Source organism: Chinchilla lanigera, unplaced genomic scaffold (genome assembly GCF_000276665.1).
Source record: "Chinchilla lanigera isolate Chin_1 unplaced genomic scaffold, ChiLan1.0 scaffold00006, whole genome shotgun sequence".
NCBI lineage: Eukaryota > Metazoa > Chordata > Mammalia > Rodentia > Chinchillidae > Chinchilla > Chinchilla lanigera.
The window spans coordinates 33214021-33228333 of record NW_004955407.1 but is presented as its reverse complement, the minus strand read 5'-3'; the positions used below and the strand labels follow the sequence as shown (position 1 = coordinate 33228333).

General features: G+C 50.2%; 1 protein-coding gene across 7 annotated transcripts in view; it reads right to left on the bottom strand.

Moving 5' to 3' along the window:
• Positions 1–14313, bottom strand: part of Itsn1 (intersectin 1 (SH3 domain protein)) — a 219678-nt gene that overhangs the window by 47348 nt on the left and 158017 nt on the right. For 6 of the 7 annotated variants that reach the window (XM_013504347.1, XM_013504352.1, XM_013504344.1 and 3 more), the window contains one exon: positions 12884–13075. In XM_013504347.1, coding sequence (XP_013359801.1) covers positions 12884–13075 — 192 coding nt within the window. Of the gene's footprint in view, positions 1–11008; positions 12506–12883; positions 13076–14313 lie in introns of those variants that run through there. The other variant, XM_005375693.2, reaches the window with a different exon arrangement.

Here is a 14313-nt window from a genome sequence, read left to right as displayed (position 1 = left end):
TCCCAGTACCAGAAAAACAAACAAACAAACAAAATAAATAAATAAAGGATGGGCCAGTGGGCTACGCTGCTGACAGGGGCAGAGGCTCAGCGAAGCAGGGCCTCTCTGTGCTGGAGGAGGTTCCCGGATAGGCTCTCTGTGTCCTGATCTTGGCTGGGAAAGGGCGAGCCATTATGTTGGGCATGTGGGCACCAATAACGCAGGTATCTCCGGATGCCGGGTGGACACGGACCCTGTAGAAGATAAGGCGGAAGTAGGAAAGGGCCGCCTTGCACAGGTCCTTGTGCCAATGCAAGACCCTGGTGACAAATGTGGAGAGAGAACAACACGGAAGCTTGGGCAGTGGCTTCCCTCTCAAGGACAGGATTCATGATGTCTCTGGGAACATTCACCTCAGTTCCTCTTGCTAAGTGGCCTGAGGTCAGCATCTGCAGAATCCTGGACTTCCTGTGCACACTGCTGATGTCTGCAGGGTTCACCATAGGATCCCGCGGTCTTAGTCTTGCCTGCTATGTGACCTACACACCCCAAGGCTGCACTGAATCTTCCTGGAAAAATTAACCTAACTGTACTCCCTCAACATCCTGGCAGTATAGTACGTGGGGGTGGCTATTATTGAGGAAAAGCAGGTGAAGCCCAAGTGGATATGACACGAGCAAGGTTCCTTGGTCAAACTGTCTGTCCCTCCACCCTGCAGCTGACGTCTGAACCCCCCACACCCCCAAGCAAGGAAGCCATGTGGCCCTGCTGTGAGCCAGTGTCTGCGCTGGAACTGGGGTTCAGCAAGGGTGAGGTGGGCCAGGTCCTCATCCTGGGAGAGCCTGTGATGCACTGGTGGCTCCGGCATCCCTGGCCGACTTCCGCCATCACCAAACAGCAGATGCCTCTTAAAAGGCCTTGCTGCAAGTTGTTGCCAGTTCTCAGACTTCCGAGTTGCAAATCCTTAAGATTTGATTTTTATGGGGTCTGGAGGAGCTGGTGGGTATGGAGGACCATGGTGAGAGGTGGCAGATGCCACTCAATGGCACCAAAGACTTATATGCCCACGGCTTCCTGAGCCCTGGCATCCCTCTCTGGCCCGTCCTAGGCCGATGAAGCTGGCTGCCTCCAAGGGGCCCACTCAGCCACACTCAGACATCACCCAGAAGCTTACGAGTGCCAACGTGGCTTCCAGATAAACTGCATTTTCTTCCAGAAAGGGCAATCCGGTCTACACGGGTTGCCAGGCAGTATAATGACTGCTGAGAAGTGATGAAAAATTCATCCCAGAAATAAATCATCTCTTTATTTGCCATAAATACAAATGCCGGGGGGGAGGATATCATTTAAGGCTTTATAATTGAAGCAGGAATCCCTGGCACGGGTGCTAGTCCCTTTTTGGTATGCATTTTTTAGCTCATGCTTGGCTCTGTTTATGCCACCACCCATGATTTTCTCTCTTCCTAAGTCCCCGCTTTCGATGCGCCTTCCCCTGCAGGATTCCAGGTGTCCTCAGTAGCCTCGCCACAAATAAATCCTTCGGGTACACAGGCAGATTAAGATATTATTATAGAAGAACATGTTTTTATTGGAATGCGAGGGGAGGAGCCAGTGCTTTTGACTAGGCAGGTGTGGAATATTTTGCAAAGGAGGAATCTGAGTTGGACTTCACCATGGTTAAATGCATCCCCCAAAGTTTAAGAGTTGGAGATTTATTTCACGATGCAACAAGGCTGAGAGGCAGGACCTTCAGAAATGATTAATACTGATTTGTCAGGAATGAATTCCTGGGGAAACGATGTGTCCAGCCACCTGTCCTCCCACGCTTTGGCCATGGGGCATCAAGGCCGGAAGTCCTCCGTCAGACACAGTCCCGATCCTGGATTCTCCGCCTCTAGAACTGTGTCTTTGGTGACAAGAAGGTGATCAGTCTCTGCTATTCTGTTACAGCAACTCAGAACAAAGGCAGGTGTCACAGGGAAATACGGTAGGACTGGTGGAGCTAAGGGGAGTCAGGGTGGGGCACCTGGAGCCCCAAGAACAGGTGTGGAAGAAGGAAGCAGATTCTAAAAATGGAATGGCTAGTGTGGCCAGTGAACGCCCCTCTGAGCACACAGTTCCAGGCACTGTGTGGATTACCCAATCGACTTCTCACCAGTAACCCTGTGTGGTAATGACTGTCATCCCCCGTGCAGCAGATGAAGAAACTGAGCCCCAGAAGAGTTAGCAAGTTGGCAAAGCCTCAGTTTCTAAAGGCAGATGGGGGCTGCCCCAGGGAGTCCACCATCGTGCCTCCCGCTTGGCCTGGAACCTGCGGTTTTGGTGTCCTCGAGCTGCCGAATGGAGGAAACACAGCCCGGGCAGCTGAAGGCACAGAAACGGAGTCCCTCTCAGTCCTGCAGCCTGGAAGGCTGGGATCAAGCTGTCCACAGCTGGTTTCTTCCAGGCCTCTCTCTCAGGCCGCACATGGTCACCTTCTTGTGTCCACACATGATCTTCCTCTGTGTGTGCAAATCCCTGGCGACCCCCTGGGTCCAATTTCTTCTTCTTATAAGGACACCAATCTGACTGCACGAGGGGCTGCCCTGACGGTCTCAGGGTAATTTATTACCCTTTTAAAGACACTATCTCCAAGCGCAGTCATGTTCTGGAGGTGCCCGGGGCTACGGCTTCAGCATATAATCACAACTCAGCCTACACTGGGTAGGGAGCACGGTTGAGAGGCTTCGGTGGCAGAGTCAGGGGCATTCGCGCCTTATTTTGGGGGATCGCTATGTGTAGGATGCATAAGGCTAAGTCACCCAAGGACCTTAAAAATCCCAGAGTTCCTGCTGTACCCCGAATCACCAAAGAAAGAGCTCGGTGCCCATCACTGGCAAAGCTCTCATGTGACTCCAGGGTGCAGCTGGGAGGACCCCTCAACAGAGGAAGTGCGGCCTCAAAATCAAGGCACCAGTTTGAAGAGGGAGCGGGAACTCGAAACTAAATCAGTCCAGGCTCAAGAGCACGAGCACTGCTGCAATTGCTTGACCAAACGCAGCCCAAGGTAGGTCACTCAAGCTGTCACCCCAGGGCCCTGAGGACTGTGGCCACAGAACATGGTCCCTCTTCGGCCATCCTGGAGGCCAGAGAAACCCTGAGAGTCTCCTCACGGCCCGCTGCAGCTGCGTGTGGGACCACCCTGCTACTGACGCCAGCTCTAGGGCCGTGGCTCCATGGCCACTCCACTTAAGGGCCTCATTTTCTGGATGGAACCACAGAGCTCAGAGAGGTACAGTGGCTTCCCTGGAGGTCTCAGGAAATGGAACCATGAGGAAGCCTCCATGTTTTCCAAGGGTGGTCCTCACCCGCTTCTTTCCCAGAAGCTTCCGGTAAAGACTGACTGAGAGGACACGCTTGTCCTTGGAGCTCCAGGCTGGCAGGGTTGGTGGTGCCCATCGGAGTCAAGGCAGACGGGTCTTCTCCACATACGTGACTGAGCGATCTCGGCACACTCAGTACACCGAGGCTCTGGAGCTTTGCAAAGGGCAGGTGTACTTGCTGTCCCCAAGGGACTTTCTTCAGAAGCGGGGCTGGGCACGGCCCGGTCCCCGTGGTCTCTCTTGAACATGGTAAAGGGACCCCACCGGAACACAAGGGACTCCTGACCCGGAGACTCTTCCTGCTGTCTCAGCAGCTGCACAGATCCGCCCAGGCCCTGCTTTGGCGCCGCTTCCGCTCTGGTGGGGGAGACAGAAAGCCAGACACAACATGTGCATGAACAGGCAATACGGAGGGCGGTCACAGGAATGACGCAGAACAATTCCTCCGATTAGCGAGCTCATTTCCTGCTTTAAGGCCTTCTCCTGAGGATTTTTTTTTTTTTTTTCAATATGGTGGCTTCTCCTACCCACTTCTGTGCTGGGTTCCAGGCTACCCACAGGGAGGAGAATCAGCCGAGTTGGGGAGGAAGGACAGAGGTGGTAGAACAAGGTGAGGGCATGGTAGGAATGATCCCCACCAAATTCTGAGCAGCCCCCAAGAGCGAGGTGCCACGGGGGATATGCAAGCGTGGGGGGACCCTGCTCTCTGACGTGTAATCACTGGGGAGACAGGGGCCCCAGTGTCAACTCTACGCAGAAGGGTGCCATCACTACATCCCCACCTCCTCTGTGAAGGTCTCGGTGGGGTGTAACAAGCCTTGGGATACGGGCCTTGCCCCTGGTGAGCTTGCCCTCTTCTGAGGGAGCTAAGTGTGTCTAGTTATTCGTGCGTCAGCTTCTATAGCGGCTCGTGGTGATGTGTGATAGAGCTCAGGAAAGAGCCGAGTCAGCGGCAGGAAGGGTGGTGGAGAAAGCAGAAGGAGAGAGTGAGGGACAGGGGCCTGGTGATATGGCAGGCTGCTGGGCTGGCCGATAGCACAGGGCGTGGCCGGGGAATGGAGAGGTCCACGGCCCCAAGCACAGCGCACCACCTCTGGCTTGGATGGTGCCATGTAGGTGGCCCAGGGCTCAGTGGACGCTGAGAGGCTGAGTCACAAAACCTCTAAAGCTGGGAAGCCTGCAGCTCTGTGCCACCCACGCACCCCACTTCCCCCTGGTGTAGGCCCAGGACGCCCCTGGGGGTGGGTCCCTATCCTGGCAAGGACTCCCGCGATGAGAATGGTCCGTTCCTTTAGTGGTTTGCAGGCTGGAGATGTTCTCAGGAGGACAGAGGGTCAGCCCCTGGGGCCACAAAGGACCAGACTTTTGGGAAAGGTCATCACAGGGACTTGAAAGGCGGCAGAACTAAAATAGCGGGCCTGGATCCTGGAGACCAGCTCAACAACTGGCCTCACCTGGGTCTTCACCGCATCAAGCATAAAGGAGTGAGTTGGCTATGAAGGCTTCTGAGAGGAGGTGATGATCAAGTTAGGCTCAAAATTGAGCACACATAGGAATAAAGGAAGACAAGGAAGGTATGAGGGCTGGAAAAGAAAAGGGCAAAGCAGGCAGGGTCTTGCAGATCAAGCAGAAGATCTGGGTCTTTATATTACAAGGACTACAACCCCCCTGAATTATTTTAAGCAGTAGTGTTTTTAACATAGTCCTCTGCCCTCAACACGGAGAAGAGACTGGAAGGTGAGTGTAGTTGCAGACAGACAGTCTGGTGCCATCCTTATGGAGGTGCAGGAGCAGCTCACTGGACCCAGGGCCTTTGCACTTGCTGTTGCTTGAGTTGATCTTCAAAGGACTCCTTCTGAGTCAGGTGTCTACCCCATGTCACTTCTTTTTAGAGGCCTTCCTTGGCCAACTCCTCTGCTAGCGTGCTAGCCCTTGGCAATGCTGTCCTGTTTTGTCTATTACGAGCTGGATTGCTGATGTGTCTGCTGGTGTCTCTTCTCACTCCTATAGGCTCCGCAAACACAGGCATCCCATCTGCTCATGTTTCATAGGAGCACCAGGAGGGGGAGCCCAGGACAGGGCAGCAGTAAGGGAGGAAGAGGGGGAGAGCGGGCAGATGTACTTTCACCCCCGGAGGAGGCTGGGGTGAGGATTCCTCCTGGAGACCGAGTCCCTGGAGGCCATTACTGAGGATTCCGACCCACGTGGCCTTCCCGCAGGGCCCCAGGACTCCAAGGCAACGCCCTGAGTACCAAGAGGCCTCCTTGGCTTTGCCCTCTCTGCTGGGGCGGATCGGCAGCTCGGGCTCTGCTGGAGGCCAGGCAAACAGAGCAGGAGGGTCCAGGGCTGAGGCATCTCAGAGTGCACACGGTGGGGCTAGGAACGAACTTCCCAGGGTCCCAAGTGCGCTGGGGCAGCTGCTCTGGAGACGGCACTGGGGGGAAGCACATGACGCTTTGCAAACTGCACGATTCCTTTAAAAAAAAAAAAAAAAAAAAAACCAGTCCTGGCATGGGTAGGGGTCTGCAGAACGTTCCATTCTTCGCTGGCAAGGCAACACAAGGCCACAGAAGGCTGTGATGAAAAATAAAGGACCCAGGGACTCAATGCGTTTGTGACAGGTTTATTGTGGAGCGCTGCATGGGCCTGCCAACACAGTCCACAGACGTGACATTTAAAAACCTTGCCCAGTCCGTTCTCCTGCTGGCCACCCCACCATCCGCCGTGTGAAACACAGGCAGCTGTCCACATCTACCAACAGCCTGCGGAGGAGGCTCTGGCCTAAAGGCAGACAGTCACGCGTGTCTCGGGGAGCTGGGAGGACACTTTCAAGAGCTGCTTGCTCCACACAAGTGGGCCCCCTGCTGATGGAGGCAAGGGGCTGTGATTTGTGTACAAATTAGTGGGACAAACCTGCGATGAGATGTCTGAACCTTTAAGGGAAGCTGTCCAGTCTCTCTCTGAAATCCCCAAGCTATAAAAGCATCGTTTCTGACAGGTCTTTAAACACACACGACCCACCTGCTGTCTTGGTTTCCTGCAAGGAAGCAAGTAGGACACCACGGGGCTGGGTTCTGTGATGCTCACCAGCCAGCCACAAATGCCTTTCCTCTCCAGGAACGGCAAAGTTACTATCTGCGGGGTGCTTCCATTCTAAGGCTCAGGATCTCCCCGTATGTAAACGAGGAAGCAGGGTCCATAACTTGCCAAGGTCATCCGGCTGGTAAGTGCTGCTCTGAACAGCTGTTCGGGATTGCTTTAGCCCCAAGGGCCCAGGACGTGGCTGTTGTTTGCCCCTCTGAGTTGTCATCAACTTATGGGCAGTGGCCTATAAGGACAACACAGTGTTCCAAAACTGAAAGAGGAACAGAGTGAAATATTGAACTGAATTTGCTGATAAGTAGTGTTACTATAAGTCACGCCAGGCTGCGGGTGCTGGCCAGGAATGGAAATTTGAAAGCCACAGCTGGCACAGGGCGAGGCACCCAGGGTGTGCCTGACTTTGGAAATCTGCCTGCAGTGAAGAAGGACTAAGAGTTGAGGTGGTTGAGGTGGTTTACAATCTGCTACAAACTCCCATTGTGATCCCGATGGTACAGGAACCATACAAAGGGAGAGGGACCCACTCCCATCTTTCGGATTCAACCTCTGAGGCACTGCAGGCGGGCGGGTGCTCAGAGGCTCTGGGGAAGACAACATCACACTGCTCAAATGGCAAACCAGAAAGAGGACCAGCCAGGGCGTGAGAAGAGCTCTTCTGAGAACGTCCCTGTGTTTCCCTCTACCCCCAGGGTCAAGTGTAAGACTTGTGCTGGACTTTGTCTACGCTCTCGACGCCATCAAGAAATCTCAGGGAGCTCCCCTGCACCCCACCGTCCCCATTTCCTTCTACATCTCCAGAGAGGGGAGTATGCAAGTGTGGGGGACAGACCCTGAAAAGAGGAAGGGAGCACTGTCATGTGAGGGGAACCCAGGGCCCCCACCAGGGAGGACAGGCAGACCACAAGGGCTTCCCCTGGTCTCAGCTAGGGCCCACAGAACTATCACAAGAGAAAACGCTGTCCATATTGAAAAACATTACAGGCTGAGTCAAAGGAAGGGATGCTTCCTCTTGGAGGCTTGGAAGATCACCTGGAAATGACACGGCTGTCAGCTGTCAGCCTCTGTCAGGAGCTTTCAGAGTGCTGTCTGTCTGCCTGCTGACAGTACCCTGACCTCACCATTCAACCTGAAGATATCAAGCACAGAGGAAGTCATTTACCTGTAGATCATTCTGTCTTACCGCCTCTCTCTCTCTCTCTCTCTCCCTTTCTCTCTCTCTCATACACACACCCCTGACTGCTGACACATAACACAGTAACAAGTAGATTCTAGGAGGCAGTGCACTCAACAGCAAGGCGCACGGACACATACATACATATCTTATATTTGGTGCTCACTTTTTTTTCCAAACAAAATCTTATTTCTTGTGAATTGAATCATATCATTTCAAAATGCCTGGGAAGCTTTTAACCTATAAATAGAACCATCGTGAGAGGCCATGGAACCCTTGGAAAGAGATTAGCTAACTACCTATCAGGAAACACTCTAGAAGTCTAGTTTTTCCACACGTGGTTTTCTTTTTTAAAAAGGACCCAAGAAAACTCCGGCTGAATTGAAATATTCGTATGAAGCTATGGCCTTATCATGTTTTCCTTCTCCCACCAATCCACAGTATCAGACATTTATTTTTTCTATCCATATGTGGGACCACTGACAGTCAATGTGGTTTCCCTAAAAATTCCCTTAGGTATTTTTGGAACTAAGAGAATAAGGAGGATCAGTGTGTAATTTTATAAACTTCTACAAGAAATTCACTCTCTCTCGGAAATCATTTTCAGTTTGTCAGGAAGCAGGGTAGATGGTGCTCAACCCTCAGATGTCACCTAGGATGGAGGGGTTGTTCCTCTAACCCTGCCCAGGAGCAGAGATTTGGTCAACATCAAGGTCTCCGGTCCTCAGCTTTCTTAGGTCAAATTAGCAAGGGACTCTAAGGGCCTTGGTGCTTCTGGGAAGTTGGCATGTAAGGAAAACGGAAACTTGAGAGACATCTTGGTTTCCTCTTGGAGGGTGATGCGGTATGTGTCAAGAATCTGGACTGTTTTCTACAGTCTTCCTTTCGTTCAACCCACTCATTCAACAGGTATTTCTGAGTATTAACCTACCATGTGCCACCTAAGGATAGCTGGGTACTGGGTTGAACCAAGTGAAATTGCTGACCTGATGGGTAGGAGACGGCCATGTCGGGAATTTCGTACGGTAAAACCTACTAGTTTGGAGAGATTTCCTAAACTAGTGTTACCTGATGGTGTCCCATCCTGTGGTAACCAACCAGCATTGGGGATGGGACCTGGCTTTCCCTGGGTTTCCTTCCAGAGACAAGGCAGCCACATTTCTACCACTCATTAATGCTGCAATGTTTTCTAAGTTTTCAAAGGGGATGAATCCTTGTTTTAGATCAATTTCTTCCAGGTGTGCTTTTATGCAGGTGACTTGCTGTGTACAGTGAAGGTGACTGGGCTCCTATCTACATATACTCCACTGGAACCAACCTGTACCCCAAGGCTACTCATAGAGACCGGCTTGAAATTAAAGGGTTTAATGACCAGTTGTTTTTGTTTAACAAATGGTTCAGCAAACAAAACCTGACACCTTTAAGCCCCGGTGCGAAAGGAGCTCCGTCACATCCCCTTCCAATTTCTTGAGGAGCTGCTTTCTTTCCCTTTTATTCACCAGCTTTCCTGAGAATATGACTAGAATAGTACAACCTAGTGGCAAGCTACAGAGGGTGTGGGGAATAATCAAGATTTTGAAATACAAAATCAAGGTTCTGGGATACTTTTTGTGCTAGGTATCAGGGCCAGCCCAGGAGCTACCAGTGGGGCTACCATTTTTGGCCCGGGGTAACTAGGTGACATCTGGGGCCAGATCTTTTTTTTCTTTTTTGTGGTACTGGGGAGCTGAACTCAGGGCCTTCACACTGAGCTATATCCCCACCCTTTTAAATTCATTTTACCTTGAGACAGGGTCTAAATCCCTAAGTTGTCCTGGTGAGGCTTGAATTTGGGACCCTCATTCCCAGGCCTCCCAGTGTTGGGATTACAGGCATGCACCATCACACCTGACCCACACCATTCTTTGTCATGGAGACCGTCCTATGCGTGACTGGATGTGGAACACCACCCCGCCGCCATCTTTTTACCCACTCACTAGAAGCCAGAAGCGCCCCCAAGGCCGAGAACCACTGTGTCAGATGGATACTGAAAAACCAATGCAAAATGAATGAGGTGTGAGGGAAAATTTATGTGTGCTTCACAAACCCAGAAGGAAGCCCAGAGGAAAGACCTATAGAAAGGGCATGAGAAAGACAGACACAGAGAGACAGAGAGAGACAGAGACAGAGACAGAGAGAGATCACAGACTATTACCCACCTTGACAACTGTATTCCTCCAGCCAACCCCAAGCCTAGGGAAGGAGCCCGCCTTAGGAAGCTGACGGCGCGTGGGTAGGGGTGGGGCCTGCTGACTGACTGATGATCCGCAGGGGTTGGGCTGGGAAACAGAAGAACCTCCAGCCCACGTCCCCTGGGCTCTTTAGGTCTGGACATCACAGTCCCGACAGCCACTTCTCTCCCCACTTCAGCTGGCTCCTCATCCTTCCGGTTCCAGTTCCAACATCACTTCCTCCCGGAAGCATTCTTGATCCTTTCCCTACAACACCCGCGCTTGGCCACCTGCCCCACATGGCCTGAGCAGTGTGCCCTGCACCCACGCTTCTCCTGGCTCCTTCTTCATCTGTCTCTCTCTCTCACACACACACACCCCTATCTGTGCTATGTATTTACATGCGTTTGGGTCTGTCTCTCTCTCTCTCTCTCTCTCACACACACACACACCCTATCCCCGCTATGTATTTACATGCGTTTGGGGAGTTTGGCTTTCTGCTTGTTCCTACCATTAGAATATAAATCCCATGAGGACAGGAAGCACACTCTTCCCGGACCCCAACAGGGCACCCAGCACACAGGAGACACAGTCCTGAAAAGACCTGCTAGACTGACAAAAGAAATCACTTTTCAGTCGAAGGGCAGGGCAGCCCAACAAGCGAGGGTTCATGAGGACAGGATCAAGCATGTGATCACTGTTGCAAATATGCCATCAGTGTGTATGCTGATTGTCTGCAGAGGCCACGAGACCTGAGGGGGCCGGGCAGGAGCACATCCTGAATAATACGTGGAAAATATGCAAGTTTCTGTCTTTGCCATGCGTATCTGCAGTGTTTATCAGTCCCTTATTAGTATACAACTTTTGGAAAAATGTTTTATAGTCTGAACCGAATCACACACTTGCCAATGTATCAACCACATATGCTGAAAGCCCAGTGAGATAACTGACCACTAAACTGGGTCGTAGAGTTCTGTACTTCGAAACCAGTATGATAATGGCCAACCTTTTACATATGCCGGGGAGGTAGCAAGGATGGGCCATTCTGAAAGACCGGGCGAGAGTCTGATCATGTCCGTATTTCAGAGAGCACGTCGTCACCATGTGGTCAGCAGGCCAACTGCTGACAGCTGGTCACCACGGCCGCCAGGTTCCAACACCAAGAACACAGAGACATTTCCATCTAACTTTTATATGAAGAATTTAATTATCTATACACGTAACTAATTCAAAAGGTTGTATTACAGTTGTTAAAGCCGCAGGTTTATATATTTATATATTTTACATTCATATCCGTGAAAATACTGAAGCGCAAGTGGACGAGGAGGAGCTGCCCTCGTCCTCTGCACCATGTGAATGGAGGACCTCGACACATCCGGGAGCACAGCGTCTCCGAGACATGAACACAGAGGGGACAGGTTACACAGTCATTAGTAGGACAACTAGATTGTGCTTGAGCCTTCCCCCACCCACTTTCTGTGCTGTCAGCAACTGGCATTTTTATTGAGAGCTTCCAACTAAGTGTTTAAAAGACAGACATGGTTTCAGCTACAGCACAGCTAACACACAAGCGGACCATGAGCTCCATTTCATATTAATCTGTAGAAACTCCACAGCCTAGTTAAAAAATGTAAACATTGGAAATTAATTGCAGGGAGACTTCTATACATTCTTTCTTGTCAAGAAAACTACTTGTTCAAAATATGTCATTCCATGAAAAGTAATTGCAATAAAACTTCATGTAACAGAGAATAAAAAAGACTGTAGATATCGTTGATCGTAACAACCTCAGCGGTATGGGCTACTGAGTTATGGTATGAAAACACGCAACATTAAAAAACCCAAACAGAACACCAACCCAACTAGATAAATCTGAGACCAAACAGAAACACAGGTGCTTTCTCATGTGGCTACAAGGTCACTGTGCAAAATAAAATTAATGCAACATGATTAGAGCATCATACAATGCAATAGTGTTTGCCGGAAAGAACTGATTTTTTATGTACAAGATGGATTACATGCTCAACAAGGTACATCTGATACACACAAACAAGCACAAACACCATTTGTTTAACTGGGCTCATTCTACAAATCTTCAGAACAGATATACTGAACTCCTCTGCACTTCTATGGCAGAGGGGAAAAGCCCCGAACTACATAATTTAGATGGTAACACTGGACAAAATGGAAAAATACATCAAGTCTCAGATTTATGGACATTTGGAACAATTTTTAATAGCACATGCAGCATTCCTTGATAGTGGGTCTTTTTGCAAAACCAAAATAGCAAAGAAGTAATTAATTGATTGATTTTTATTAAAAGTCTAAAATATGTATTTAAAAATAATCTTGAAACTATTGAAAGCACCTGTGCAAAGGTGGGGGAAGTCAATTTGAATAACTAGGAAAGCCACAAAAGGACCCACTACCCTGTGTATTTTTGTAATTTTTGCTTCTGTCTCTGCAAATAATAACTCAAACATTGCGATCACATGCAACTATGGCAAAATGAGGTAAACTGCTCTGCAGTGAGTTCTTCTACTCAGAAGGCAGTAGGTGATCATGCTGGAAGTCACATGATCAAGGCTGCATCTCCCATCATCCCTCTGGGCAGTGATATGGGATAGTGGGTCTCTTTGAGGACTTTCAAGCCTGAGGGGGGGATGGACAACATATGATTCCTAGAAAAAGGAGGAAAACAACACATAAGCAAAACAAAACAATGAGCAAAATTCAAGCTAGGAAAATGAGTCAGGCATGTAAACAGCATGGTGTCAAAATGATTTAAAAAAAAAAGAAAAAGGAAACGGGGAGGGCAGGGAGGGGACATGCTACAGAAGGAACGAAAATTAAAAAGAAACAAACAAAAAAAATTAAAACCAAAACAACCCCACAAGATAAAGTCTTGCATTATAGAAGGTCTTCAAAGAGACTGTTGCAAATGCAGCAGTGGTCTCACTTTAAGTTCTGCAAACAAAGCTCAGCAGAATCAGAGCAATGCTGCATGTTTTACTGGAAGGTATCAGAGAGGAGAGGAACTTTGCCGCCAGGGCACTTACATTGCTGGCTGGGGTCCATGTCCGTCGTCAGCTTCACGTAGTTGGATGGGAAGAGCCCCACCTGCCCGTTGGCTTCCCCTTTCCACCAGTCAGGGTCCTCCTTGTTGAGGACGTTGATGATCTGGCCCTTGTTGAAGGCCAGCTCATCGTCGTTCTGAGCCGTGTAATCGTACATCCCGATCACCTGGCACACTGCAGGAGACAGGGTTGGGTGAGCAGCTGCCCACGCCTGGGGCGCACACGGCAGCCCCTCGCAGCCAACAGCACTCTCATGGGCTATTTTTACCCTTTCAGAAGAGGATACAATGCAGTGGAAGTGGCCCTAAGAGGCTTTTCAGTGTGGGGAACAGAGGAAGGTGAAGGAGTGAAAATCAACATGACAGCAAGATTTTCACACTGCCTTCGGTTTTTACAGCATCTTCCTCCTTTTCACATTTACTGGTCAGCAGAGATGTTAGTGATGATTCAATCTTTCCTTCTGAGGGGGTGGGACTCCTCAGTGCTGACTCCGGGAGACTAAATGACGCCTACCCAGCTCTACTGTACAGGATGGGCAGCTGGGGACCAGGGGACACACCATCATTTTCCTTCCTCCTTTTTTTTTTTTTTTGTAGTGCTGGGGCCCTAACCCCAGGACCTCATGCATGCTAGATGAGCATTCCACCACTGAACCATACCTCCAGACCTCCTTCCCTCCTTAAGAGGTGAAATATAATTATTATGTGACATCCAAAACCTTGCAAGTTGTATTTAAAAAGATTATTTTATACCAGGCATGGTGGCATACAGCACTCTGGGAGGCTGAGGCAGGAAAATCAGAATTTCAAGCCCAGCTTGGGCAACTTAGCGAGACCCTATCTCCGAAGAGGGGGAAAAGGGCTGGGAATGTAGCTCAGTGGAGGTCCTGTCTAGTCCCTAATGCAAGAAAGGGGAGGGAGGGAGAGGGAGAGGGAGAGGGAGAGGGAGAGGGAGAGGGAGAGGGAGAGGGGAGGAAAAGGGAGAGGGAGGGAGAGGGAGAGAGAGGGAGGGAGGGAGAAAGAGAGAGAGAGAGAGAAAAGAAAGAAAAAAAGAAAAGAAAGAAAGAAAGAAAGAAAGAAAGAAAGAAAGAAAGAAAGAAAGAAAGAAAGAAAGAAAGAAAAGAAAGAAAAGAAAGTAGAAGGACAGGGAGGAAAGGTGAGGTTCTGCTGCATCTTTGCATCTTAAATTTCCACATTCAAGAACTTCTTTCCTTTTCACTCCCATTCCCTGGATCTCTTCACTTGGCTAAGTCTGTACCATAGGTCGCATCACTTCTCCAGCCAGTTTGATCCATGCACAGGCTCAGGGTTTCACGCTCCCCAGCTGAGCCACCCCTGTGCGTGACTTCAGCAGTGAAGGGGCACACGCTGACAGTGGGGGCGGGCAAGGTCACCCCCAGGTCTGCCCTGGGC